General features: G+C 40.6%; 1 protein-coding gene across 5 annotated transcripts; it reads left to right on the top strand.

Moving 5' to 3' along the window:
• Nucleotides 1-27,839, top strand: SLC35B4 (solute carrier family 35 member B4). 5 transcript variants are annotated; one of them, XR_008667282.2, is made up of 11 exons: nucleotides 28-428; nucleotides 7,640-7,753; nucleotides 10,340-10,442; nucleotides 12,301-12,350; nucleotides 15,054-15,135; nucleotides 15,343-15,403; nucleotides 16,906-17,015; nucleotides 17,569-17,644; nucleotides 20,705-20,903; nucleotides 21,671-22,092; nucleotides 22,211-27,839. XR_008667282.2 is itself a non-coding variant. In XM_019031621.4 (10 exons), the coding sequence occupies exons 1-10, from the start codon at nucleotides 352-354 to the stop codon at nucleotides 22,337-22,339; spliced, it is 996 nt and encodes a 331-aa protein (XP_018887166.1). In that variant the 5' UTR covers nucleotides 1-351; the 3' UTR covers nucleotides 22,340-26,763. The 5 variants fall into 5 exon arrangements, 3 of the variants coding, with proteins under 3 accessions (XP_018887166.1, XP_055203127.1, XP_055203128.1); XR_008667283.2 differs by having other exon boundaries at nucleotides 51-428; nucleotides 21,942-22,092; XM_019031621.4 differs by lacking the exon at nucleotides 21,671-22,092 and having other exon boundaries at nucleotides 1-428; nucleotides 20,705-20,780; nucleotides 22,093-26,763.

The following is a 27,839-nucleotide window of genomic DNA, read 5'->3' as shown; positions in this document are numbered from 1 at the left end:
GAGTCATGCCGGGCACCTCGTCCCCCTGTCCTCTCTGGCGGAGCTGCCTGGCGGAAGCGGGAACGTCGCATCCTGAGGTAAAGGTGCACGGCATCCTGGGACATGTAGTCTGGCCGGGGCTCGGACGCCCCCTCGGATGAATGGGACCGAGGCTGACTGCGAACTACAGCTTCTTGGCAGCGTCGGTGTTGGCCGCGGGAGAAGAGGGGACCGCGGCGGCCCCCAGTGAGAGCGGCTTTCCAGGACGGTGCGATGTGCTGCGCAGCGAAGAGGCAGGAGGCCGGCTTCCTGGGGTAGCGGTATAGGCGGGCGCTTACTCTGTGCGCTTGCTTCCCCAACCCTGCACCGGCCATGCGCCCGGCCTTGGCGGTGGGCCTGGTGTTCGCAGGCTGCTGCAGTAACGTGATCTTCCTAGAGCTCCTGGCCCGGTGAGTGACCCACTCGGGCCGCACCCGGTCTCCCGGGGCGGGGCGGAGGAAGCCGGAGGAGAGGTCCCCCCGGGACGCGCCCACGCCCTGTCCCCACCCCGCCGCCCACGGAGCCCGGGGCAGGACGGCCTGAGCCCCCCAGCAATCCGTCCTGTCTGGGCAGCCTGGGACCCCGCTGAGTCCGCTGCTTCCCAAAACTGCGCACTGGCCGCAGTCCCGCCTAACAGTTTCAAAGCATTCCTGCGAGGGGAAGACTCAGGGTGTTGCTGTCGTCACCCCTTTTCCACACTCGGAGGGGATTGAAGTCTGAAGAGTTTTTCACATGACCAGTCCAAGGTCGACAGAGAGCTAGTGTCAGAACCAAGGTTCCTTCACCAAACCACTCTCTCTTCCTTCCCATCCAACTCTAGCTCTTTTTTCAGTCCTGTTAAATGGCACAGGCAGGACTTGAGCAAAGGTTTTTGACGTGTAAAGCAGTCTGACTTTGTACATACTGCAAAGAAAGTTTTATTTTTATTACGGCATCCTGCAAAGCATTTGCTTTATTGGCCTTGGAAATGGTTATGAGTACTTTGCCCAAACATACATAAATGATGCGGTAGAACAGATTTTTATGTAGAAGATCAGTCCACGTGACCCGAGAGTGCTTTTTGAGGTGGCTTGCAAAAAGAAAAAAAAGAAAAAAAAAACAAGTAGAAGATCGGTCCAAGTGACCTGAGAGGGCTCTTTGAGGTCACTTTGAATGTGCAAAGTTCAGTGGATAGAAGCTATTACAGAGGAGACAACAGGTGGTGTGGAAAAGCCTCCAGGACTAAAAAGCTGTGTTGTGAATTTCACTCTTGGCTCCGTCATCCACTGGCTGTGTAGCCCTTCAAGTCACTTAGCCTCTCTTGGGCTCCTTTTCCTGGCAGTAAAACAATACCTATAGTGTTCTCTAGCTCGTGTTTCTGAACCTATACATTACAAGTTGAGTATCCTTCATTTGAAATGCTTGGGAACAGGTGTTATTTGGTGTTTTTTTTGTTTGTTTGTTTGTTTGTTTTGGATTTGGGAGTATTTGCATATACATAATGAGATATTTTACGGATGGTACCCAAATCTAAACACAAACTCATTTGTGTTTCTTATACACCTTATACACATAACCTTAGCTTGAAGGTAATTGTATACAATATTTTTAATAATTTGTACATGAATTAAAGTTTGTATACGTTGAACTATCAGAAAGCAAAGGTGTCAGGTGTGGAATTTTCACTTGTGGCATCATATCAGTGCTCAAAAAGTTTGAGATTTTTTAGAGCATTTCAGAGTTCGGATTTTCAGATGAGAGATACTCAACTTGTATCTCTGTTGATCATCCGAACAATCCTGTGCAGAAGATAGGTCAAGAATTATAAACTGTTTTACTGAAGTGGAAATGGTCCAAAGAAGTTAGGTGACCCTTCACTACTTGTAAGTGGCAGAGCCAGAAATGGGACCCAAGATATCTAAGCTCCTAGTCCAATACCTTTTTCAACCTCCCTGCCAGTTTTGAACTTGAGCAGCCCATAGATTTTGGTCATCCAGTTCTTCATGTGGTGCCTACTAGAAGTTTATTTTATTTGATATCATTGATTAAATCATCCCAAAGCAACCAGTTTACTTAAGGTAAACTCTGTGTGGGGTTAAGTTTTGCTGTTACGGAGCTTGACATTTTATTGTACAGAAAGTGTTGATAAAGATCTGTTATTTGACTTGGGAATAGGTGATGAGGGATAAAAAATGAAAAAAAAATTGTATGCAACTGTAAATCTGATACACTTTTAAAGGAAGGCCACTTTGGCAACAATTGATTTGAAAATATAAAAAAGTTGGCCAGGCATGGTGGCTCACACCTGTAATCCCAGCACTTTGGGAGTCCGAGGTGGGTGGATCACGAGGTTAGGGGTTCAAGACCAGCCTGGCCAATATGGTGAGACCCCGTCTCTACTAAAGATACAAAAATTGGCTGGGCCTGGTGGTGGACACCTGTAATCCCAGCTACTCAGGAGGCTGAGGCAGGAGAATCGTTAGAACCCGGGAGGCGGAGGTTGCAGTGAGCCGAGATAGCACCATTGCCCTCCAGCCTGGGCAACAGTGCAAGACTACGTCTCAAAAAATAAAAAAAGAAAATATAAAAAAGTGATATCATCGGGCCAGCCATGGAAATGAAAGTCAGGGAATAATGGTAATATTTGTGTTGAATATGCCATTAAATTAAATCTTGCCAAAGGCTGTATGACATGGGAATATGCAAGCAACTGAATCCCCTCTTTACTAGTTTGTGAGCCCTTGACTGAATTACTTGATCTCCCTGAGTCTGACCCAACTGTAAAAGGGGGTGATGGTGATGATGGTTCTACCAGCTTCACAGAGTTTTGAAGGATGAAGTGAGATGCACATGTAAAGCCTAAAGCACACTTGTAGGGCTTCCCATTCTGTCCAACAACTTGGTTTCAATACAGATATATTTCTTTAATATATAAAAGAAAGATATATTTCTTTTTTATATATTTATGGTCCTGCAAAGACATGGACAAATCTAATTTTATAAAATATTTTCATGCATTATAGGAGCTTCTATTTAAAATATTTGGAATAATTTGTAAATAAATCATCACTTCTTATCTTTTTTTGTAAATCTGCATTTTTTTGCATAAAACAATGGGTTTTCATAAAGTGGTGAGGAGGTGCATTTATTAAAATAATCAGTGGTGCACCAGACTGAATAGAGCCTTTTCCTAAGACAAGTCTCCACTTCTTGTGTTACAGATCAATAAAATAAGAGCTAGTTGAACCAGATGGCCTTAAGGTTCTTTCTAGATATGGCCTTGGAATTTGTGACTTTATCTTGGGACATCACAGTGGAAGGCCCATAAATTTTTATAGCCTAGGAACTGTGCTTTTTATATTGGCTGACTTGGAGTGATTAGGTGCCCTAATAAGTAGCAAGAATAACACTAAATATAAATGCTAAGTGACTTGCAGGAAGAAGAGGACATTTTTAACCATTTTCCCCAAATTGGAAAACAAATTTAGGCTTTTCTTTCTGATTTTTATACCTATGATTGGGACCAATAATAAAACACAATGCAGTGGACAGAGCAGATAGGTAGTAATGGACGAGTGCCTTGATATTCCTCCTTAGGGAGCTTACATTCTACCTTGGAAACAAGATATACACACACCAGCTAACTAACTAGGCAAGATATTGCATGCCTTACATCAGAAAAACAATCTGAAACATTTTTTTCCTATTTTATTTTTCATTCAAGTGCCTGATCTTGAATTAGTTTCCTAAATTCAGCAAAAGAAATGCAAACGGCATAAACGATCTGCCCAATTCATTCTCTTCAAAGTTGCATTCTTTTTTAAATAAAAATTGGAATTTTTGCCAAGAGAATTCAAAGTAAGAGAAACTGTTTGTAGTTAGTGATTACAATTCCTGAGGAACAGAGCTCAAGAAAACAAGATTAAGGGATCCAAGTTTTTACTCTGAAGTTTTAAAATGAATTATTCAAGTTAAAATAAATAATTCCATTGGTAGCTATACAACAGTGTGTTTCGAAAAGGCTTCATAAGTTGAGCTTTCAAAAATTAAATATTTGAGTACATTAGGGAGATTTTTAAATTCTATAGAAATAGAAACAAAAAGTAGATTAGGGTTATTGCTGGACTGGGAAAAGGAAGAAATGGGAAGTGACTCAAAATGGGAATAGAGTATCTCTTGGGAGTGTCCTAACATTAGATAGTGGCAATTATTGCACAACTAAAAACCCATACCAAACCCCACTGAATTGTAATAATCATAATGCTAAGGGTAACCGCAAATGCCATTTATTTGCCGTTGACCGCTGGGAGACTTACCTGACGCAGTGCAATGGGACCCTCAGCGTCTTTAGAAATGGAATGAAATGGGCATATCAATACCCACCTCCATAAAATAAAAAGTACTAAGATGCCCTTTTTAAAAATCCTATAGCGAATACACGTCATGTGAATCATTTTTTAAATCTCTTTTTATCTTTTGTAGAAATTATAAGATTCTAGATCACATTGGAACCCTCACATTCATTCTCTTGCTTGAGTAAAGGTGGGTCACTGACCCGAAAGTGAGAGCAGAAAGGTAAATGGGACATGGTCTGTCCCATCACCATCCCTGCTAAGGCACTGGCTTCTGACGTCCTCCTTCTTCGCATCTGGCTGTCCCATACTGTCATCTTCTTGGGCAGGGATCCAGTCCCATTCAAGTTGGGGGCTCCCTGGAAGCAGCCACCTAACTCTACACATAATTGGGTCTTGATAATTGTTCTTTAGTTGACTTGGCCTAAGCTTGTTAAAGAGAACATAGAAGGAAACTTTGAAGCCTCTTTTGGATTACCTCTTGTGCTTGGCAATTACATGTATTTTCTCACTGAATACTCACTACAACAGTGAAATCAGTTTCATTTTAGAGATGAGAAAACTTAGTCAACTGGAATGTCTTTTAAAGGCTGAAGACCTTTCAGCATGCAAGATCCTAAATACTGGTCATCATATTTGCCTTTTTCACTCTGTGGCAGGCGCTGTGTTAAGTGCTTTTCAGGGATGGCTCATTTACTCTACAATAAATCAGAGATAGGCACTCATATGGTTTCCATTTTAAAGATAAAAACACTAGACTTAGATCAATTAATTCACTTCTGTCACATAGCAAGTGACAGAGCAGCATCTCGCATGTCGGTGTGTACTTTTAAGCACAGTGGAGCATAGTGGTTCTCAACCTTGTGTCAGCACCTGAGAACTACCTGTGCATTCACATACACAGCGACACATGCACTCACATACACTCAGCCCTTTCCCTGCACCTTGACTGGTATTTCTCCAACCTGGCTGCATGTGACAATCAAGTGGGAAGCTTTTAAAAGTACAGATTCCAGGGTCCTACCCCAGACTAATCAAATTAGAAGTGGGAGAGTGAGCCTCTTTGGGTAAATAGGTTTTTTTGTTGTTGTTGTTTGTTTTTGAGACAAGAGTCTTGCTTTGTCACCCAGGCTGGAGGGCAGTGGCATGATCTCGGCTCACTGCAACCTCCACCTCCCAGGTTCAAGTGATTCTCCTGCCTCAGCCTCCCGAGTAGCTGGGATTACAGGCATGCACCACCACACCTGGCTAATTTTTGTATCTTTAGTAGAGACGGGGTTTCACCATGTTGGCCAAGCTGGTCTCAAACTCCTGACCTCAGGTGATCCACCTGCCTTAGCCTCCCAAAGTGCTGGGATTATAGGTGTGAGCCAGCCACCATGCTGACCATTTGGGAAACAGGTTTTTAAAGAGCAGAGTAGGCTGGCCCGAGTTCCAAAGCACCGTGCTAGGAACCATCTAGAGTTAAAGTTCCTTCTGTCACTCATATTTAGGCTAATGGTTTTAATTAGCTCCTTGAATGAGGTAAATGTCTTACATGATTATTTATGGATTCCTGCATTTAGCCTTGTCCTTTGAACATAAGAAGTGCTAAAAGAGAACTTGTTGAATTGAATAGAAAGCAGTTTTCAAGGAAACCTTCATAGGCAGCAGAGCTTAAAGAGTAGCAACAGTTCTGCTTCAGTTAGTAAGCCTAGCTCTGTAGAAGAATGGCTCATGCCTGCATTGTCTTATTTTTGTGCCTAATGGGTATATTTAAGGACTTGTATATCTTGGCATTGCTGTATAATACTAATACCACCAATGGAGAATGGAGTCATTTCTGGTAAGTAGCATTATATTAATATGTAATAATACAATTACGTCCCTCTTTTCACCAGCTTCAGGTAAATGCCTTTGGTCAAGATGAAAACACAGAGGCCGGGCGTGGTGGCTCAAGCCTGTAATCCCAGCACTTTGGGAGGCCGAGGCAGGTGGATCGCAAGGTCAGGAGGTGGAGACCATCCTGGCTAACACAGTGAAACCCTGTGTCTACTAAAAAAATACAAAAAAATTAGCCGGGCCTGGTGGCGGGCACCTGTAGTCCCAGCTCCTCGGGAGGCTGAGGCAGGAGAATGGCATGAACCCGGGAGGCGGAGCTTGCAGTGAGCTGAGATGGCACCACTGCACTCCAGCCTGGGCGACAGAGCGAGACTCTGTCCCAAAAAAAAAAAAAAAAAAAAAGATGAAAACACAGAATACGAAGGGGGGTGAATATTGGTATTATAGGAAATCTGGAAGCTTCAGGAGAGCAAAGATAACTGCTCACTTTGTTCTTCTTCCAGCGATTGAGCAGAGCTGAATGGAAGACAAGCTCAAGAAAACCTGAACATTTTAAATGACTAGTTTTCAGAGTGCCTCAAGATGAATGTCAGGAGGAAGTTTTTAACTTTGTAAATTTGTTCCTAACAATCGCTGTTGAACGTGGGGAATCTTCCCCAACTGTTTCATAGATCACTAAAGAGAATCTATTGAATTCCACAAACATTTTTTGAGTGCCTAATATATTCAAAACACTGGGTTAAGGGCTGTAGAGAATAGTAGACTACGGCAGTGTTTTTCAGTCTTTTGTTCATTATGCCTCCTCCAGAATACTTTTTAGACGTTGTTTTCTTAATCCCTCCCCTGCCATAGATATAGTGTGTACTGGTTCAGGTACTGTATGTATATTTGTACTTTATTATTATAAAAAGAGTAAGATATCTCCCCCATCCCAAGAACCAATTTTGCCCCGTTGCTGGGCACCATTTAAAGTAATGTTCCTATCATCAACACTGGGTCCATTTTTCATTTGACAGCAGTCTTGGTGATTCCTGGTCAGGAGGGATATGTAAACATTCCAGGAGACCTGAGCATATTTCTGTCCCTGGGCTTTGCTACCTAAGCTGACTGGGATCCTGATTAAAGACCTTTCTGGTGAAGCAAAGATCCCAATAAGAACATATGACCAATTTCCTGCAGTTTACTAGGAAAGCTGTATCGTAGTTCTAGGAACAAGTGTGTCGTCACAGTAATTCTCACTCATGGCCTGATACACGCAAGGAAGAGTTAAATAAGAAAGCTTGACATTCTTCTCTGTGAGATCAATGCTAAGTATATGTGATCCAAAGGCTATGAACATTGAGATAAAGGACAGTGGGTAATTGAAATCCATCCACGCTGTTATTCTGGCCCTCTAATTAGAATGCATTTTAGTGTTCTGTATCTCAATTTTTGTGCCTTCACCCCCTCTTTTATTATTCACTATACAGGAAGCATCCAGGATGTGGGAACATTGTGACATTTGCACAATTTTTATTTATTGCTGTGGAAGGCTTCCTCTTTGAAGCTGATTTGGGAAGGAAGCCACCAGCTATCCCAATAAGGTATGGTACATTAGAGTCTCTTTTAGCTTTTGGATTTTTTAAGAAAGTAAAGAGGTGGTACCTGTATAAAAGGAGGATGAGACATTCTTTTATAAGATTTATTTCAAAGATACCAGTAGAATAATAAGTCATTTTCTGAATTTAATATGTTGTGAAAATCCGGGGTACCTACTTCAAAAATAAAATTTCTGCCACAAGATTTAAAATAACCATGATGGAGACAAGAGTGTGTATGTGTGTGTGTTCTTATTTAGTATAGGATTAGTCAGAAGGCCTAGTGTGACCACAAATTTTGTGCTGTCTTCTGTGTTGGTGAAGTTATCAAACATTCTAAAAGAGGAGTATCCTTGTTTCTTCTTAAAAACGAATGGCTTTTGGAAATAAATAGAGGTAGTAGTTACATAACTTTGTGAATGTACTAAATGCCATGGAATTGTTCATTTTAAAATGGTTAATTTTATGTTACGTGAATTTCACCTCAATTAAAAGAAAATGAATGGCAAGCAAAGTTAAAATTTGTTGATGCCAGACCTGTAGTACATTAGTCCAAATGTGCATAATTGTACTCATGGGGCCAAATAGAAAACAGGGCAGTTCTTATGTTAAACAGTGTATTGAAAACTCGGCCTTCTTGCTGAGAGTGACTTGAGATAAAAGTGTAATCCATCCAGTTGTGAGTATTTAGTAGGATGATGTCACTTACTCCCATTTAGAGCGACATTCTGGTATGAATATATCCAAGTATGAAGGCAAAGGCCCATCTTTGTTGGTTTTCTTTTGCAGCATTCTTACGTAGCCTGCTATAGAAAATCTGGCTGAATTTTGTTAATATTATACTTTTAAAGTTCCCAGTGCGATGCTAAATATTCCAGATACTTTTAGTTTTTCATTGGCTTTAGTATCTGCATAAAACTTTCTGCCCCTAAAGACCAGCATTTACATTGCAGTAAAAGCCCCAACATTTCTTGACTCCTCTGGCCCTTTCCCGCCTCTTCCCACTATCTCTCCCCATTCTCTCCACCACTAGCATAGATCAGGAAGTATACCCTGTCACCATATCTTTTATAATAGCATCCTAGCTGGCTGACTTCCCTGCCTCCCACCTCTTCATCCGTCCATTTCACTTAATATCATTTTATCATGTCGCCCCACTCTGGTTACCACGATGTTCTGAATGATGTCCAGACTCCCCATCCTGCCCTTTGACGGTCTCTGTGATCTTGCCCTCATAACCATATTCCCATGCATGTCCTATGTGTGTTGGCCGTTTTATTTTCTGTAGGTGGAGCCATAAGCAAAATTTTGCTCATGTCATTCATCCCCATCCACAATTTCTAGGCAAGCAATGTGGAATAGTTAAATTAATTACCCTAAAAGACCTTGACAAACTCTGTAAATGGCACCTCTTCAAGATAGAACTAAGAAAATTTGGCAAGAAACTTTGTAAAGTCGGTGATAGTATATTATTTAGAAGCTGTGAAGAAGCTGTTGCTGGTAATTTTGCATGTGTGTTCATTGTCAAGTTCCTCAGACTTTCCAGACTATATTAATTCAGCCTTGGCTTGACTGCCTGTTGTGATGTATGGCTCCACACCTAACTAGCAACACAGAATGGGTTCTTTCAGGGAAGATCACTTAGGACTCAGTGCTGTCATATCCTTCAGATGTGCAAAGGTGGAAAATGGTTGAGAATCTCCAAGATCAACATTTCCTGAAGAATATGGAACCACTTATTTGCCTTTGCCCTGCATTCTTTAGCCATTTATTTTAAATGCTATTTTTTTCTCTTACTCAATATAGTAAGTTGAGTCATATGAAATTTCTGACATTCAACTCTTTTTGACCTATAAAAACGGCAATTTTATATGGTTTGGCCCAATATATGTAGAAGGCATCTTATGTATTTTCTGAATCACAGTGATGACATACAAATGTAAAATTATTTGTTTAATTCATCTGTTCATAATTATTCATTTGTATTTATCCCTTTAAGTTATTAGGGTTACTGGATTTTTTTTTTTTAGTTTTTGTTTTTATTATTTTAAGACCTATAAACTTTCAAAAAACAGAGACCCTGATTTTAAATAAAAATCTGTACAAGTCAAACCATGTCCTAATTAATTTGGAGGCCACTAGTTGAGAATGCAGGAGAATTTTAGCAGCTGCTAGGCTGAAAATAATCCTTAACTTAGCAAATACTTTCTTTAGAAACAGTGAAAATTAACAGTATAAACAAGTGTATAGAGGAGGTATTTGAGAAAATCAGCCATTTTCAAGTTCTTCAGAGGTATATGAAAATTATTTACAAAGAATCAATACAATCATTTTAAGTTGCTGTGTATACTTGAAAATTTTTAAATAGTGTTTCTTTAAATGTATTTTATAACTTAGATTTTCCCATGTTAGTCTGGCTTTGTGAAGCATTTTGATATGTACTTAGTAGTTGACATGGCATAATAGTGATGCAATCTTGCAACGCAGAGGAAATAGGCAAAATGCCTTTTTAGCCAAAAATATATATTTCCTATACTTGATTTTCTTGAAATCCTAGATTCTGTTTGATGAGCTGTTCTGTCTGCATTTCAGGTACTATGCCATAATGGTGACCATGTTCTTCACCGTGAGCGTGGTGAACAACTATGCCCTGAATCTCAACATTGCCATGCCCCTGCATATGATATTTAGATCCGTAAGTGCTGCCGGATCACGTGTATATGTTCCTCTGAAAAGTATAGTTAAGTAGATCGATTGAATATATGGCAGAACTAGAAGGTTCTTGTAGTAAGTGGTCTTGGGTAGAAGAATAGGTTTGTGAATGCGTGAGCAAGGGTGGCTTTCATCTGAGAAGTAAGGCAAAAAGAGAAATCTCAAAGTGGATGGTTTACTTTTATTCTTCTGAGGTCTAATGAGTGATTAATAAAAAGAAAATTAAATTTTCCCTAGGAAACAGATTTTACCTTCATTTTCCCTCATCTCTTTGATTTTATATTCAAACATGCTATTAATGTTATTTAACTTATTTCTTATCTCTACTTCTTTCATAAAAGTACATTTACTTCTAGAACATGAAAGAGATACTTGTCTTTTCTGATTTTTTTTTTTTTTTTTTTAAGCAGAGACTTGAGATAATAAAGGGAAATTCTTGATGAAGGTAGGGTTTCTCCCAAAGCACTCCAGGCAAAAAAGGCTGATAATTGTGATGATAACATTTCCATGTGGTCTGAGATTTTTGTGAGATTGTACTGTTCCTGAAGGGAGTTTCCAAAGCAATTATAATAAGGTGACCTTCAAAGCATTGAAAACATAGTGGACTTTCAATAAACACCTGTTGATTGATTGTCACCTTTTTAGAGAACAGAGAGATCCTTGCATGACTTTTTCCATTAAAACTGGTCAGGGGCTGGGCACAGTGGTTCAGGCCTGTAATCCCAGCACTTTGGGAGGCTGAGGTGGGTGGATCACCTGAGGTTGGGAGTTCGAGACCAGCCTGATCAACATGGGAAACCCCATCTCTACTAAAAATACAAAATTAGCTGGGCGTGGTGGCACATGCCTGTAATCCCAGCTACTCGGGAGGCTGAGGCAGGAGAATCGCTTGAACCTGGGAGGCAGAGGTTGTGGTGAGCCAAGATCGCAACATTGCACTCCAGCCTGGGCAACAAGAGCAAAACTCCATCTGAGGGAAGAAAATACTGGTTGGGGGTAGGAGGTGCAGGTAATGGGGAGAAGCTTATTAAAAGCTCTTATAAATTAGGTGATGGAAATTTTGACAAAAATAAGTCTATGGTATCATTTATTCGTGCTAGCCCTGGCTTCAGCACTGAGCAATTACAGTTGACCCTCGAACAACATGGGTTTAAACCACGTGGGTCCACAAATATGCGAATTTTTTTCAAACAAATATGAAAATACAGTATTCATGGGATGCAAAACATGCCTATAAGGAGGGCTGATAATGAGTATATTGAGAATTGATCCTTCTTATTCTCATTGTCATCTTTAAAAGGTTTTTTAAATATATATATATATATATATATATATATATATATATATATATATATATATACGTATATTTTTGGAGACGGAGTTTCGCTCTTGTTGCCCAGGCTAGAGGTGCAATGGCGCGACCTTGGCTCACTGCAACCTCCACTTCCCGGGTTCAAGGGATTCTCCTGCCTCAGCCTCCCAAGTAGCTGGAATTACAGGCACCTGCCACCACGCCCAGCTAAGTTTCGTATTTTTTAGTAGAGACAGAGTTTCACCATGTTGGCCAGGCTGGTCTCAAGCTCCTGACCTCAGGTGATCCGCCCACCTCGGCTTCTCAAAGTGCTGGGATTACGGGCGTGAGCCACCGCGCCCGGCCATCATAATAGATTTTTATGGTTTATACTTTTGCCATCATAAGAACAACTAAATCTTTACTAATTATTCATCCTAGCTTCCTTCATTCCATGTTTTTCCCCTTGCCCATGTTCCTATTCTCTCGAATTACGTTGTTTTTTTCCTAGTGCACTAAACCTCTCTGTTACTGTTGTCTCCTTTTGCAGGGTTCTCTAATTGCCAACATGATTCTAGGAATTATCATTTTGAAGAAAAGGTAAACAATACACTTCTATATTTTGTGTATGGAAATGATACCCTGAGCCCCTGTCCATAAGCTAGTCATCTGGATTCCTTGTCCCAAAGTGGTGATAAGTTTGCTTCTGGCCATCTACCTCTTTTCTTAGTTCTTTACCAGTGAGGCCCAATCATGCAACGTCCTGAAGCAGCTGACCAGGTAAGAGGCCACACCTGTGGTGTCTCTGTGTAGAACTGGATAGCTCTTGGCATCACTGAATTTTAGTGTCATACGAACCTGCGAAGCCAACTTACAAAGATGATAGAGAGGTTCACTGTGCAGTATGGTCACCACTAGCCACGTGTGACTATTTACATTTACATTTTTCAAAATTAAAGAAAATTAAATATTTAGTGTCTCAGTTTCATTAGTCACGTACATTTTTTTTTTCTTTTTTTTGGAGACGAGGTCTCACTCTGTCATCCTGGTTGGAATACAGTGGTGTGATCTCGGCTCACTGCAGCCTCCACCTCCCAGGTTCAAGTGATCCTCCCACCTCAGCCTCCCAAGTAGCTGGGACCAAAGGCATGTGCCACCATGCCTGGCTAATTTTTTTGTATTTTTGGTAGAGATTGGGTTTCGTCATGTTGTCCAGGCTGGTCTCAAACTCCTAGTCACATTTTCAGTGCTCAGTAGACTCACAGGGCTGGTGGTGACCACGTTGGAGAGCCCAGATGTGGAACATTTCTAACATCTCAGAAATTCCATGGGGTACTTCTGCCCTAGAAGATGCTTGTCAGTACAGCATAGCAAACTAAGGAATGGTTGTACATATTAAAAAGGAAATTCCTAAAAAGGCCCAAATAGCCAAGAAGATGGAATGAAAGGTTCAGTACTGTTCTTTGTGACCATCACCAATGGCTCTCTTTGGGACAGGGGCAGCGGGGACAGGAGCGGGGGGACAGGAGCAGGAAATACCAGAAGTACCTGGGATGCTTTTTCAAAGTATTTGTCTGTCACCTTCATTCTGAGCTTCACCCCTCACTCCTAAGGAGGAAGGATGTTAGCAAGAGACAACACATACAGTTTGGGAAATTTATCAGGGAAAGTTCACTGTTAAGACCAAAATTATACAAATTAATGGCAGCGTTTCAATGTATTTGATATCCAGCCCCAAGCTCTCTATACATGCTTGGAAAGTAGCTGTAAATTCAGAATGTGAGAACCTAGAGTTTTTAAGTATTAAGGGCTGTGTCATAAAAAGAACAATTGTCCTGTCCTACTAGGCTCCATATCATGGACCCTTTATCTCCTGAGGCTTATGAATTCCCTGAAAAGTACTACTGTAGTTGATTCTTGGTTCTCTGCATTTAAACATATATATATACATATGATGGTCAGGTTTATTACATTTGAAGTGATCATCATGCTTCTTATAGTGTGGAATTCGCCTTGGGACAGACCTGTGCTCTTTCCCAACCTTTGATTCTGGCTCATAACAAGGATACAAAAGAACATGTTATAAGAGAAATTGTATTCTCCTGATAGTGCCCCAGAATGTTAGGGGTCTTTCCCAAGCATCTGTTGCCCTTAAGAACTTGTTCTGAGTGTGTCATCTTACATCCATCTAAGCCTTTTGACTCTCTTTTCTGTGTGTATCTCTTTCCCATTGAGCAGGAATTTCCATAAGTTAACTTTCCAATAGAGTGAATTAGTAACTTCTTATCTCCTTTTATCTTGGGTAGAAGCCCCTCAAGTTCATAGTGTGCTCCTCATTCCAGGATTTGAATATCAAGTTTATATTCACCTTACCCATGCCTTTATTATTATTTTTGGCCTCAGTTGTAAACCTCTTCAGCGTGATCTTTCCAGACTGAAGAGGTTCATTATTTTTTACTGTACCTCCGCTCGTACCTGCTTCCTCCCCAGCCGCTCTCTAGCGTGGTCCTCTTGGCCCTTTTAGTCCCTTTCTCTGCTCATTAGCTAGTTCTGCTGGCCTTTTGTGAGGTACTGTGACCAGGACAATACTATGTATTTGAGTAGAAAACCTGGGATGGTTCATCTTCTTAATTTCTTTTAATCCTTGCCTGAGGCCTTTTGCTTGATCACCAAAAATCTGAGAGGGTGCTAATGATACTAGCTAATGTGAAATGCTACTGTTATTACAGCCCATAGTTCTATAATCTGAATATCCTTCCCCTTATCCAACTATGCCAACATTTTAAAACAACGTTAAGTCATTCAGAGATTTAAAAAACACAAGCCTCCCCCAGAGAATGGATGATTGGATTATTTTCTGAGCATTGAATCCTGCTGCTTGCGCCTGATAGCCTGTTTTTCCACTCGCACAGTGTGTCTTAGGACACAGATTTGGTCCCCCTAAAGACAGGAAAAGCAACAGATCCTAGTAAGGACTGGGTCAGGCTTTCATTTGGACTCTTGAGAGCAGAATGCAACATCACATCTGGTCTATTTCTGTTTTTGTCTTCTGATGAAATAATCGATTGGTCAACAAATTGTTAGAGACAGACTAAACAGTACTAAGGAAAAGTGTTGGTTAGAAACCAGTCAGTATCCTGATTCATTCATATGCATACTTCTGTGGACTCTGCTGGAAAGTAATCCTGTCTGTCATACTTTAGTGATTTGTACTTTCATGCACCATCTGACTGTAAATATCACTGGGAAATTCATATCTGTGCTTTCCTAAGGTGTTTTTCTTCTTTTTTTTTTTTTTTGCAGATACAGTATATTCAAATATACCTCCATTGCCCTGGTGTCTGTGGGGATATTTATTTGCACTTTTATGTCAGCAAAGCAGGTGGTAAGAAGCTCACAAATTATTTTATGTTCACTACTTGCTATTGGGGCCCAGTTACCAGGCAATTAATACAATTCAAATTTTTATGTAATACAAAGATTTTGAAAGAGAAGAGGGTAGGGAAATGGGTAACATAAATGTTTCCCTTGTATGTCGGCACCTTGCACGTAGTTCTGCTCTCTGTACCTAGTTTATTTTCTTATTTCCTAGACTTCCCAGTCCAGCTTGAGTGAGAATGATGGATTCCAGGCATTTGTGTGGTGGTTACTAGGCAAGTACAATAATTATAATAAAGCTAATTGCCTCTGCAGTTGTGTTTGCTGAGTTTTCTCCTAAGAGAAATGTTTCTTGGCAAGAAGCTTCAGCTAAACAAATTATGCCATGGAAGAGAGGCACCTGGGATCATATTTCTCTGAACCTTAGCATTCAAGAAATGAAAAAAAGAAAATGCCCCCACATTCGTGGCAGTATGTTCTACAACATGGATCCATGTTTTTCTTGGTTGCCACTGGTGTAGAAAGAAAAGTGTGTGTCTACTTGCACATCACAGCCTTTGAATGTCATCCGTCTCTTCACGATCCGTCTGCCGAGTTGAAGCTTCTGCAAGAGGGCACGTTAGAGCAATTGACTCTTTAAATTTCCGAGGGACTCATTTCTAAAGACTTATTTTCTTCAGAGGTTAGCTGTTCCATATGGCAGTGTTCCCAAACCTGACTGATCATCAGAATCTCCTGGGGAATTTTTAAAAATACAAGGATCTCTGTGGAATTAAATAGGCAGCTCCTGTAGAGCTTTGTTCTCACATTTTTTGATATGGAGGTGAGACTCGTTCCAAGGGCTTTCAATGATAACAATAACAGATTGAGACTGACCAAGTGGAAGAGAAATAGCAGTGAAAGAACTGTGTTCTCCTTGCTTCTTGGCTTTGAAACTTTATCCCTTGTTGCTGTTTGTAACATAGAAAGATCCTTATGTGCTATTAGAAAAATACTCCATAAGAAAAATTTGCAAAGGATATGAACATATAGTTCATGGGGGAAATAGTAGTACCCAACAATTTTAGGTTCAGCCTCACTAGTCTAGTAATCAGAGAAATGCAAATTGAAACCCAAATGCAATACCTTTTTATGTTGGCCTACAATACTGGCAAGATGATAAATGGTTATCTCATTGCTGCTGAGGGTACAGTAAGACAACTATTTTTATATAATAAAAATAGTTTGGGTATAAATGGACACAGCATTTATGGAAAAATATTGTGTATTGTATTTTTTAAATGTCCACAGCCTTTGACTCAGTAATTCCACTTATGAGGGTTTATCCTAAAATATATCAACATTTGTTTAAAGATTTGTATACAAGGATGTACATTGATTTTAATAATGAAATAATTGGAAATAACCATCCTCATACATTTAAGTGTGCTACATCCATATCATAGTCATTAAAAGCATTCTTTTGAAAAAATTTTAATGACTGATTTGAAGCAAAATTCCAGGCAAAAGCTCATGAAAAAAGCAAGATATAAAATTCCATATGCAATCTGATCCTGTCTTAGTGTAAAAAAATTTACATAAATGAATATATAAGGAGATGTAGAAAGCCGTAAAGGACTAGATGGTAATTATGTATTTTTATTTCTTTTTACAGTTTTGTACATGTTCTACAATTAGTTCATAATATTTGCAGGACTTTAAACAATAATGTTCTTCAAGACAAACATCTGGAAATGAACAAATGCAGACATCTTGTCACCTGATGTTTGTTTTTTAGGTATTGGGGCATTGACTTTTGCTCTTCTGATGTCAGCAAGGATGGGGATATTCCAAGAGACTCTCTACAAACGATTTGGGAAACACTCCAAGGAGGCTTTGTTTTATAATGTAAGCAACTTCCTGAACCTGGGAACATGAAAATTCCTAAGTTGTACAATGTTACTTCAAGTGAATTATTAACATTCTCTGATGTAGTTGAAGGTGTATTATTGGTAGATGGCTTTGAGACCCACAGACTGAAGCAGTTTTGATGGGATGCTCTGGTGGGTTCCGAGTCACAGTTCACTACATGAGATGATCACGATCAATCAAAGCAAATTAAATTGTGTCTGCATATTTAGCAAATCCGTTTGTGCAGAAAGACTATATGTTTAAATTTCTCCATTCCCTGTTGTTGAGGAAAGGATGCTGGCTCCATTGTTTGCTTTGTCTGTGATGGCCCTCAGACCCTATAAGGGCAAGAACCATAATTTGGGGGTTAATATCCTGCCATACAAGGTGAAGTGGTCAAGAAGCACTGTATACATTTAACTTAAGTCTAACTTGCTTTTCTTTGTATTGCTGTCAAACAACCTGTACAACTTTTAATCATTGTAAAGCTACTCTAATTATTCTATAATGTTTTTGCACTTACATTTATCTGACCTGTTTCTTTCCATAGCACGCCCTTCCACTTCCGGGTTTTGTCTTCCTGGCTTCTGATATTTATGACCATGCAGTTCTATTCAATAAGTCTGGTGAGTTTGGTGTTAGACAGTAGAATTACCTGACAGTTTCTGAGGCAGAGTCTCAGTTTTACTCTTGACTTGACCTCGGCCTTTTTCATAATCCTATTCAAATCATGTGTTCCTTTCGAAAATGTCTCCATTCCACTTTCCAGTCATTGCAGCAGCAAAAGCTTTTACAGGGGTTTCTCAATTATTTACAAATGAAGTAAAAGAATATCTTCGAGTTTTCCATTTTGCTTTGGAATTTGTGTGTTTGCATTTGAATGTGAAATGTTTGATGTTTTGAGAATGCAAATGAATACTTATAGCACACTGCAAAGACTGGAGCCCTGCGAAGTTGGGCAGCCATCCAGCTCTCTCAAATGCTGTTTATCCTTCTCTGCCATGAAAGGCAGAGCTGCTCACAGATCCAGCCCAAGCTGCCATGGAGCAGAGCAAGAGGGGAGCTCAATGATGACAAGGTTTTTGTCCTAGTTACAGATGAGATAGGCAGCAGATGAATAAGCAAAATTAGTTTCAAGCGTCTAGTGTAAGTTAGCTGTTACTTTTTAAACTGGCCAGTTAATAAATTAGCTATAGATTGTCAGTTAACTTGAAAGGGATCACTTATATGATCTGATTATCTACTAACAGAGTATAATATAGACACATTGAACACACAAGGAACAAATAAACGTTTTTAAAATCAAGGCTTTATGTTGCACACACCTCAAATGCTTAAGTGCATTTTGTAGAATGACAGTAGGTGCTCAGTAAACATTTGTTTGCTATCTGAGCATGAGTTGTGAAGTTATGACTATTCTCTGCATTTATAGTGTTGCCTCTCCCATTTGCCCCATCCCCCAAAAAATGTGAAGGTAGTGTGTAAGAGTTTGTAAGGCTCTGAATTACTCAAATAATCATTTCTTCATATTAACACAACAGTTTTTAAGATCTCTGAGAAGTCCTACGTAGCAAAGGGCTATTGAAATAAAAATGTTGTCAAATTCCATGTGATTGATTTAGTTGTTAGAATGCTGCTTCTAAAAATCACAGGGCTAGGTATTTATGATAAAATGTTTTACAGAATCTGCCTTCAACTTCTCCAGAATCATTTCCAAGTTAAAGATACATTTTCCTTCTCTTGCTTTCCTTGAGATTAAGTGTCTGAGATCCATGAATTTTCCAAGAGAGCTAAATATCTGTCAAAATATTTTAAGTGATATTCATTGTCTCCTTCCTTCAGAGATTCAGTGTATCTCTGAAGTTATTAAAAAGTAATCACGTTTGTTAACTTCCTTTTCGTTTCAATACTTGCTAAGTATATCAAAGATAATAGAATACCAGATTATTGGCATTGCCCACTGATCCAGAACTAAGTTTCAAAAATTAGTCTTTATGTGTATGCGTGTGTATGTATATATGAGACATTTTATTGGTGAAAGAAAATTAATATTTCTTACCAGATCTCAGCATCATTGTATCAGAATTTCTTAAATTAAGCTGTATAATTCAAAACCTGAAAAAAATTTAGTAATACAAAAAAACTGAGCCATTAAGGATTTCTATGTCTGTATTCTCTTTCATCTTATTTTATTTCCTCCCACAAATTTACTGTGCAAGTGTCATTATATAAAGCTAACATAAGAGTGAGAGTGTGTGTGTGTATGTGTCTTTTAATAGAGACAGGACCTCCCTGTTGCCCAGATTGGTAGATTGGTCTCGAGCTCCTGGGCCCAAGGGATCCTCCTGCCTTGGCCTCCCAAAGTGCTAGGATTACAGGCGTGAGCCACTACTCCTGGCCTAAAACTAATGTAAGAATATATTTAAAGTTATTCACAGTTCCATCAACCTAGACATCTGCCAATTTTATTTTTATTGATTTTCTTCTAGACCATGTCTGTTTACAGAGATTCTTACATAGCTGTAATCCTTGTGTGGATATAATTTTATATTTGTTTTTTACTTTTTTTCTGAGTTTTTTTATGTGGCTATAAAATCTCTATGATTTTTGTTTTTATCAAATGTACAATGCCTCCTCTAATGAAAGTGCCTTTGTTTATGTAGCCATTGCACCATCATTGGGCATTTGATTTTGATTCAGAGTTATTCTTTATTATGTATAGTACTTTAATGAGTGCAGAACCTTTTTCTTCCTTTGAATTAAACTAGGATTAATTCTGAAGGATGGGTAGGAATACTTTTATAGACCCTTAATAAGGATTATGAAATTGATTTTTTTAAAGAATGACGCCAAGTTATACTGCCAGCAACCTGTGGCTGCCAGTTCCATTACCAACTTGCCAGATTAAGATATTATTTATACATTTTGAACTGGCTAGGCGCAGTGGCTCAAGCCTGTAGTCCCAGCATTTTGGGAGGCCAAGGCAGGCGAATCACTTGAAGTCAGGAGTTCAAGACCAGCCTGGCCAACATGGCAAAACCCCGTCTCTACTAAAAATACAAAAATGAGCCTGGTGTGGTGGTGTGTGCCTGTAGTCCCAGCTACTTGGGAGGCTGAGGCACAAGAACCACTTGAACCTGGGAGGCAGAGGTTGCAGTAAGCTGAGATCATGCCACTGCACTCCAGCCTGGATGACAGAGTGAGACTCTGTCTCAAAAATAAATAAATAAGTTTTGAATTTCTAATTTTGTAGCTATAAAATGGTACAGTCTTATTTACTTTGGAATTCTGTAATTACTAGTGTGATTGAACATATTTCCAAACAGTAGTTGCTAGCCGCCTTTCCTCTTGTGTTGAGTAGTTAAGGCTGTCTATATCATTTTATCATTTTCAACTTTTCTGTGCTTCACAGTCTTTCTTTGTAAAGTGAGGTACTATTCAGGCAAATGGTAAAACACTTCCTTAAAAATTAAAACTATTATTTGTTTTAAGAAACCAATTTAATGACTTTAGTGGCTGCTATAGACTGGAGTCAAGGCAAGTAAAGTGATGTGTGATCCAATTCTGTTTGCAAGGAAGACAATGTTGCTGTTCCTATTATGTTCAGTCTGTATTACCCTGTTCAAAATATGAAAAATTCAGCTGTGAAAAAGCGATATGGCTATATCCTCTTGTAACCTCTACAGAGTTATATGAAATTCCAGTCATCGGAGTGACCCTGCCCATCATGTGGTTCTACCTCCTCATGAACATCATCACTCAGTATCCTTTGGACTGTGCCGTCACCCTTATGTCATCATCAGGTTCTTTTGGCATAGGAATGGTCATTCTTTTCTTCTAACAGTGTGTTGACTTGAATCTGATTTTCGCTGGATTTATTCTGCGGTAAGCTGGAGACAGAGACCGATTCAGGGAACTCCTTGTAGAGGGCAGAAGAGATGTTAGTGGTGCAGTAGGTCAGTAAGGCACAGGGCAGCAGGAGGAAGTGCTCTGAGTGGAAGTGTAGGAGTCCATTGATTGATAGTGGCGGGTGTGGTGGCTCACGCCTGTAATCCCAGCACTTTAGGAGGCCGAGGCGGGCAGATCACTTGAGGTCAGGAGTTTGAGACCAGCCTGGCCAACATGGTGAAACCCCCTCTCTACAAAAATACGAAAGTAAGCCAGGCATGATGATGGGTGCCTATAATCCCAGCTACTCCATAGGCTGAGGCAGGAGAATCGCTTGAACCCAAGAGGTGGAGGTTGCAGTGAGCTGAGATCATGCCATTGCACTCCAGCCTGGACAACAGAGTGAGACTCCATCTCAAAAAACAAACAAAAAACTACTGTATAGCATAAATCATCTGTGATTTGTACCTGTGATTTTTTGGTGTCCTAAGATATTTCCAGTGATCACAAGCTGCTGCAAAGTCCTGAAAGAAATTTCAAATTACCAGCTACTTAGGAGGCTGAGGTGGGAGGATCGCTCAAGCCCAGGAGATCGAGGCTGCAGTGAGCTTGATCACTCCACTGCACTCTAGCTTGAGTAACAGAACAAGACCCTGTCTCAAAAAAAAAAAGAAATTTCAAAGTAATCAAGTTTTCGTTTTTTAAAATGGTTTATTTCGAATGACCTTACCTTCATTATAAAAATAATTATGTCTTTGAAATAGTGAAACGAATCGAGATTGACCTCATTCCTCTGAAGTCAGCTCCTAGATTTGCCAGAGTCCCTTTCTGGAGGAGGGGATAGAAGGGCTGGAGGCAAGATAAATAAAGGTGAATGGGATCACCCTTACCGAGAGCATCACCCTCTGTCATTATCTTGGAGGTGCCTGTCGTTGTAACCATAGGAAGACTCCAACATAAGAATAATTGGGGGTTTTTTGGCGGTTTCGAATTGGTACCCATAAATGGAATGGCAGGACAGGAGTTGTTCTGCAGGTTCTCCCCAGGAGGAGCCTCAGAGCTGCCGTAGCGGACCTTCATGTTTTCTTAGAATATGAGAAGTTAAACCAGGGACCATGCCAGAAGGTTCTCTCACTGATCCCCCAAGTACAGTCTACAGAAAACGACCTTGACTCCACTCCTCCAGGTACGTGTGCATCCGGGGTGTGTTTATCCTCACCACGGAATGCGCCTCCCTCACCGTCACGCTCGTCGTGACCCTACGCAAATTTGTGAGCCTCATCTTTTCCATCTTGTACTTCCAGAACCCCTTCACCCTGTGGCACTGGCTGGGCACCTTGTTTGTCTTCATTGGGACCTTGATGTACACAGAGGTGTGGAACAACCTAGGGACCACAAAAAGTGAGCCTCAGAAGGACAGCAAGAAGAACTGAGGCCTGCCTGGAGTACGTAGACCAGTGTCGTCGTGAGGGAGGGACCCTGTGAAGGTCTGACCACCGTTTCGCTTTTGTTAATGCCGAGCTACCCGCAGTGCTGAGCCAGCTGTGCAACAGGAAATCTTCAGGAGGAGGGGGCTTCTCACATTGCTCAGACTGACACATGTAGACTAAATAGAAACCCCTCAGCCCTAAAATAGAAAAAAGAACAGTTCTGGACTATTGAACAGCCCATTCATTTATTTCTGTTTTGTTTACCGACATATTCAGTATTATTCTTGTTTTCTGAATTCTGAGTCTCCTGAACAAAAGGCTTACTATCCATGGTCTTGGAAAAGATTGTCCCTTCTCTTGCTGTTCTAATGCATCTCTGCTACAGCAGTCATTGTCATCCTGTGGCCTTATCCCTTTTGTCTCCCATCACCTTTTCCTTCTTCAGCAGCACCTCACGGTCAGTCAGACGCTGCAGGCACCACCATCACCAGGAGTGGCCAAGTAAACCGAGACACCAGTAACAGCAGGGCTGGACTTCCTCCAGCGTTTTGGGAAGGAAAGAGATGTTCCCCTGAGCTGATTCCCAGTGACAGTGGAGCAAGACTAGTGGGACTCCTCTTTCCCACATTTTGCTTTTTTTTTTTTTCTATGCAAAAGTCAGATGCTTCTATCCATTGCTTTCTGTGATTAGGGCAGCCCTGCAGCATATCTCACAGCAGACACAGTGTTCATAACAAAGAAAGGTTGTGCCGGGCACGGTGGCTCACGCCTGTAATCGCAGCCCTTTGGGAGGCTGAGGTGGGTGTATCACTTGAGGTCAGGAGTTCAAGACCAATCTGGCCAACACGGTGAAACCCCATCTCTACTAAAAATACGAAAATTAGCTGGGTGTGATGGCGCGTGCCTGTAATCCCAGCTACTTGGGAGGCTGAGGCAAGAGAATCACTTGAACCCGGGAGATGAAGGTTGCAGTGAGCTGAGGTCGTGCTACTGCACTCCCGCCTGGGTGGCAGAGTGAGACTCTATCTCAAAAAAAAAAAAAAAAAAAAAGAAAGGTTGTTATGGACTGGACACCCCTGAAGCCCATTGCCTAGGCCACAGTGGTGACGGCAGGATGGCCCTGCTCAGCACCGCAAGAGCCATGGCTGTCCCTGTTGGCCCAGCCGGGCACTCACAGGGCAGAAGGGTGGGTCTCAAGTGGGAGGATAAGGCTTCACCACCAGGAGATTCCCCTCTGCCCGATGACTCTGATAGTCACGACCAGTCAAGGGAATGCATAGATGGAGATATATAGTGTGTGATGTGTAAATCAGGTCAAACCTCAACGACAATTGAAAGTTGTTATTGTCCTATAAGGTATCTTACCATTCTCGATGGGTACTGAGGATGGTTGGATGTGCTTTATTGTGTGTGGAAACATGCCTCTCTTTGCTAATCATTTCAGAGGTCCAGTTTTCCTTTCACTGGACAATCTTGAATAGGAGGAACGCTGTTGCTGTAATATGCGTAGCTTGTGTGTGCTCTTGTGTAGTCTGTGTGTGATCAAAGGGCACGGAAGTGGCTGCACTTTCACATCCCTTTTCTTTACTTAGCTGGAACCTTACATACCAGTACTTGCTCCTCCGTAAGCAGCTGAACTCACCGGCCACTTCTCTGTTTGCCTATAGACAAAGACTGTGTGTGTGTGTGTGTGTATGTGTGTGTGTGGTGCACACATTGTGTTCTTAAACTGAGACGTGGCTCTCCAGGTCTCCTGGGCTCATTCCATGGTGTGGTATGTTTATTCCGCTGTCCAGAGCTATTCTCTGATGGATTTGCGCAACAGCAGTGGAGATAAATGTCCTAGAGTCACCAGGTCGCTTGGAGAAGTCATTTAAGCTGCCTCCAGTTTTTGTTACTTAAAATGTGGATATTATTTCTCCACCTAAATCACTGAGTTTACAGAGTAATAATGTGTTGCTCTGGACATTGACAGCTTTCTAGAGCCAGTAATGGGCTCTTCTGAAGGATGCTGAATTAGAAGTGAACCTATTCATAGGATCAAAAGCCACTTGCTTTGAAATATGTGGAGTTCCTCAGAATTGACGGTGCTAGAAATATCCAAGTGTTAAATAACCTTTTAAAAGCAACAAAAGCTACTTTTTTCTTACCACTTAATAGAAGAACCTGTCCCTAGAGGCGACTTGATTGCTATGGATCTGGCATCTCTGAACTCTTAATAGGATGCAGCCTCACATACATATGTCACCCATTTTATGTTGATGAAAACATTACAAGTTTTCATCATTGGGTATGTGTTGATGTTCGCAGACAGTACTTGGGCCCGTTAGGTTTTAGCGTCTGGTCTTAGAGCATGTGTATTCATCTCAGCGTGAATACCTCAGCCAGTCTTATGAATAGGAGGCTATGTATGGGCAGGGAATAGATTAGAACACTCGCACAAGATGACCACATATAGAAGCAGAAAGCCCCAAATTCCCTGGGAACTGTTTTTTCTCTAGTAGCTAAATATAAGGAAATATGTCTAATGGACACCAGTTAATACTTTTTAAAACTACTCTTTAAAAAAAAAAAGTTCCCCTTGGTTAACTGATTTTTCAATCCAGGGTGGACATTTTTTCAACCTTTATTAAAAGGACAAATAAACTATTTTGTAGAAGATCAGACTCCTACTTAACTGGAAGAGAAATGTCTATTAAATGTCTCTCCTCTTTCTCTGGGTCAAGACCATGTAATTTTATGCTTCAGAGATGAAGATACTGTTTGTTTACAAAGAGTTTAGTTTTTAAGACATCCAAAACTCTACGCTAGAGCAAAAATCAAATAGCAAAGGACACTAGCCAGAAAATACAGTGTGTGTGTGTGCACCTGTGTGCCTGCTGAACAACTTGACAGTGTAACCAGATAGGGTAACAGAAGATGGTGGATATTTGAATTGTATTAGCTTAATGTCTAAATATCTTTGGCCAAAACTCTATTGTCATATTAGAAACATGTTATCTTTTTCATGTTTATTAGTAATTTATTTTTGACTCTTTGTTTTCTTTTTCGTCCAACTAAAACAACTGTAATGTACTTGATACATTTATATCAAGTTCTAAAGTATTTAGACAAATCCAAATACTTTGTTTTTAGTTTTTTCCTCCTTTCCGTCCTGTTAACCACAGTGAAACGCTGCAGTATTTTGATTTGGTCAGTGCTACAGAGGAAGACCATGAAAGCTGAATTGGTCTGTGCCACCCAGAGTAAACCTCTTCTCTTCTTCTGGAAAGATGGCGTGATGTTTTTCAAGGATTCTAATAAATATCCCGCAGTCATCTCCTGAGCAGCTTTCCTCTGTTTCACTTCGGAACTCCTTCCCCCACTTTCTTCACTCCAGTTTCTTCACTTGCAGCGTTTTCTGCTAAGAAAGACCTGTCATCTTGTATCTGTTTATGCCTCTCTTCTTTGGGGCCCCTGGATGTTTTTGTGGATTTTTACAGAGTATTTATATCTGCACAGTGTGTATTTTGTTATACATTCTTACAAGCATTGATATTGGGGGGTACATTTATAATAGTGAGAATATCTGGCAGAATGTGTGAATGCCATATCTGTAGATGACAATGAATGTGAAGGGTTAATGTAGAAATGTTTGTTTATTCTGTTACAGCTCAAAATGGAGGCTGAGAATCTCTACCACCATTCCCTTCTCTATTTGAGAATCTCTACCACCATTCCCTTCTCTATTTGGGAAACAATACTTTTCTTATTTTGCTATTTTTACCTTCCCATTAACTGGCTTCACTCAACAGTGCCAGATACCTCTGGAGAGGGGAAGTAAAACACCTTAGGTCAGGAATAATTATAAACCAATGAGTTAGCTCAGGGCCAGTGGACATGTTCACTGGTGGACCAGTTGGCATTGACCTAAACAGACAGAGAAATGCACATGGAGGAGAACTACGTTGAAATCAAGATCCTATGTCTGTCGTATTTTCTCTTTGCCTGGAGTAAATAGCATTATAAGTCATTCCACCCTTATTAGATAACCAAAGCATATTGGTCTCAGTAGCTTTCTCCTGAAAAATGTGATTGAATCTTACCTGTAGCAGTTCACTCTTAAGGTTGAAAGAACTGTCAATGTAGATAAAATCCATTCCTTATTATTATTGATTGGTGTGACATTTGAAAATGTGTCTAAACAATATTTGTAAGTAAAAGAACCAGTCATAAGCCTCAAGTGTGTTCAGTGTGTACCAAGCTGGAATGGGAGACTGGCCCCTCTTGGCTTTAAAGTAGCATGTTGTCTTTTTCTAGCAGCTTCTTCCTAGTAGACATTCCAGGGATGGGAGGGGCCAGGGATCATGTCTTACTCATTTCTGTATCGCCAGCCCCTGGCATAGTGTCTGGCTTATGTTACGTGAATAAATGAATGCTTGCCAAGATCTCTTCTTCCCTCAAGTTTCTGGAAAACCTGAGGGTTCGTGATACCTGTTCCCACTCCTCATCAGCGGGTTGGCAAGAAAGCAAATAAGGGGAAACATTCTTAACATTCCAAGCAAGAGAAGGAAGAACGACTATTGGGAGGAGGTGGTACACCAGAGATTGCTCAGTGTGCAGCCTGCTACCTCACTTTTGGCTCTGGATTGCCTGGTGGTAGAAGGGAAGCATATTATGTAGTTAGCACCTTACATATCTGATGCTCAGGAAGAAGTGCAAGAAGATCCCTAATAGAACATTAAAGATTCTTAAAAGTTTTTGAAGTAGGCTGCTTGGGGTGACCAGCCCCACCCTTACATCTCCATAGTTGGTACAGTTAGCTTGTAGCAGCTGAAGCTGATGGCTGGCGATCACTGTCTGTCGGTCTGATCTCAGTATCATACTGAGACACCTCCCCTGAGCCTTACCTACTTAAATTGGTAACCGTCCTACCAAAATTTGTCAATTTTAATCAAGTGAGGCAAGTTGCAAGGGAGCCAGAGATACGTGAAAAAAGAAAAGCAGAAATACTGATACTTTCTAAGAAAGAAGTTGTAATAATTTCTTTGGCACATTGACTTACTGATATCTTTTGAAATGCATAGACGACTCTTGTGAACCAAAGAGAGCAGTAGTGGTTATTCCCCGGTGCAATAAAAATGCCTTTGTGTATCACTTGCGATTGCCAGTCATTTCTGTGCCAGTTGCTCTCATTCCAGAGAATGGCCTCATTCTCCAAAAAAAGACGATGATTTTAGAAGTAGGATTTCCTAACAAATTATGTGGTGGGGAGGGACGGCGGGGATTTTATTCATCCCGTCTGAGCTCTTCATACAGTATTACCATTAGGTTTTAAGAACAAAGATGGGGGAGGAGGGAGTAGAAAGCTGAGAGTACATAGAACAGCTACAAGACATTAGTGGGTATTCAGATTTTGAGCTGTGTAAATATCAAACATCGGCTTCCAGCCTTAAGAGTTATTTGAGCAGAGAGTTAAGGAGGAATGGGAGATTTTGTGAATAAAATGTTTTGCCAAACTGAA

This window comes from Gorilla gorilla, chromosome 6 (assembly GCF_029281585.2).
Source record: "Gorilla gorilla gorilla isolate KB3781 chromosome 6, NHGRI_mGorGor1-v2.1_pri, whole genome shotgun sequence".
In the NCBI taxonomy this organism is placed as follows: domain Eukaryota; kingdom Metazoa; phylum Chordata; class Mammalia; order Primates; family Hominidae; genus Gorilla; species Gorilla gorilla.
Note: the sequence above shows the minus strand (reverse complement) of the source record. Positions and strands in the feature narration are given on the sequence as shown.

Bases quoted from the DNA above. Each gene is read 5' to 3' on its own strand.
- SLC35B4 (XM_019031621.4), top strand. From the start codon at position 352: ATGCGCCCGGCCTTGGCGGTGGGCCTGGTGTTCGCAGGCTGCTGCAGT. The intron at 429-7,639 runs GTGAGTGACCCA...TTCACTATACAG, and splicing joins TTCCTAGAGCTCCTGGCCCG to GAAGCATCCAGGATGTGGGA. The intron at 12,351-15,053 runs GTAAACAATACA...TTTTTTTTGCAG, and splicing joins ATTATCATTTTGAAGAAAAG to ATACAGTATATTCAAATATA.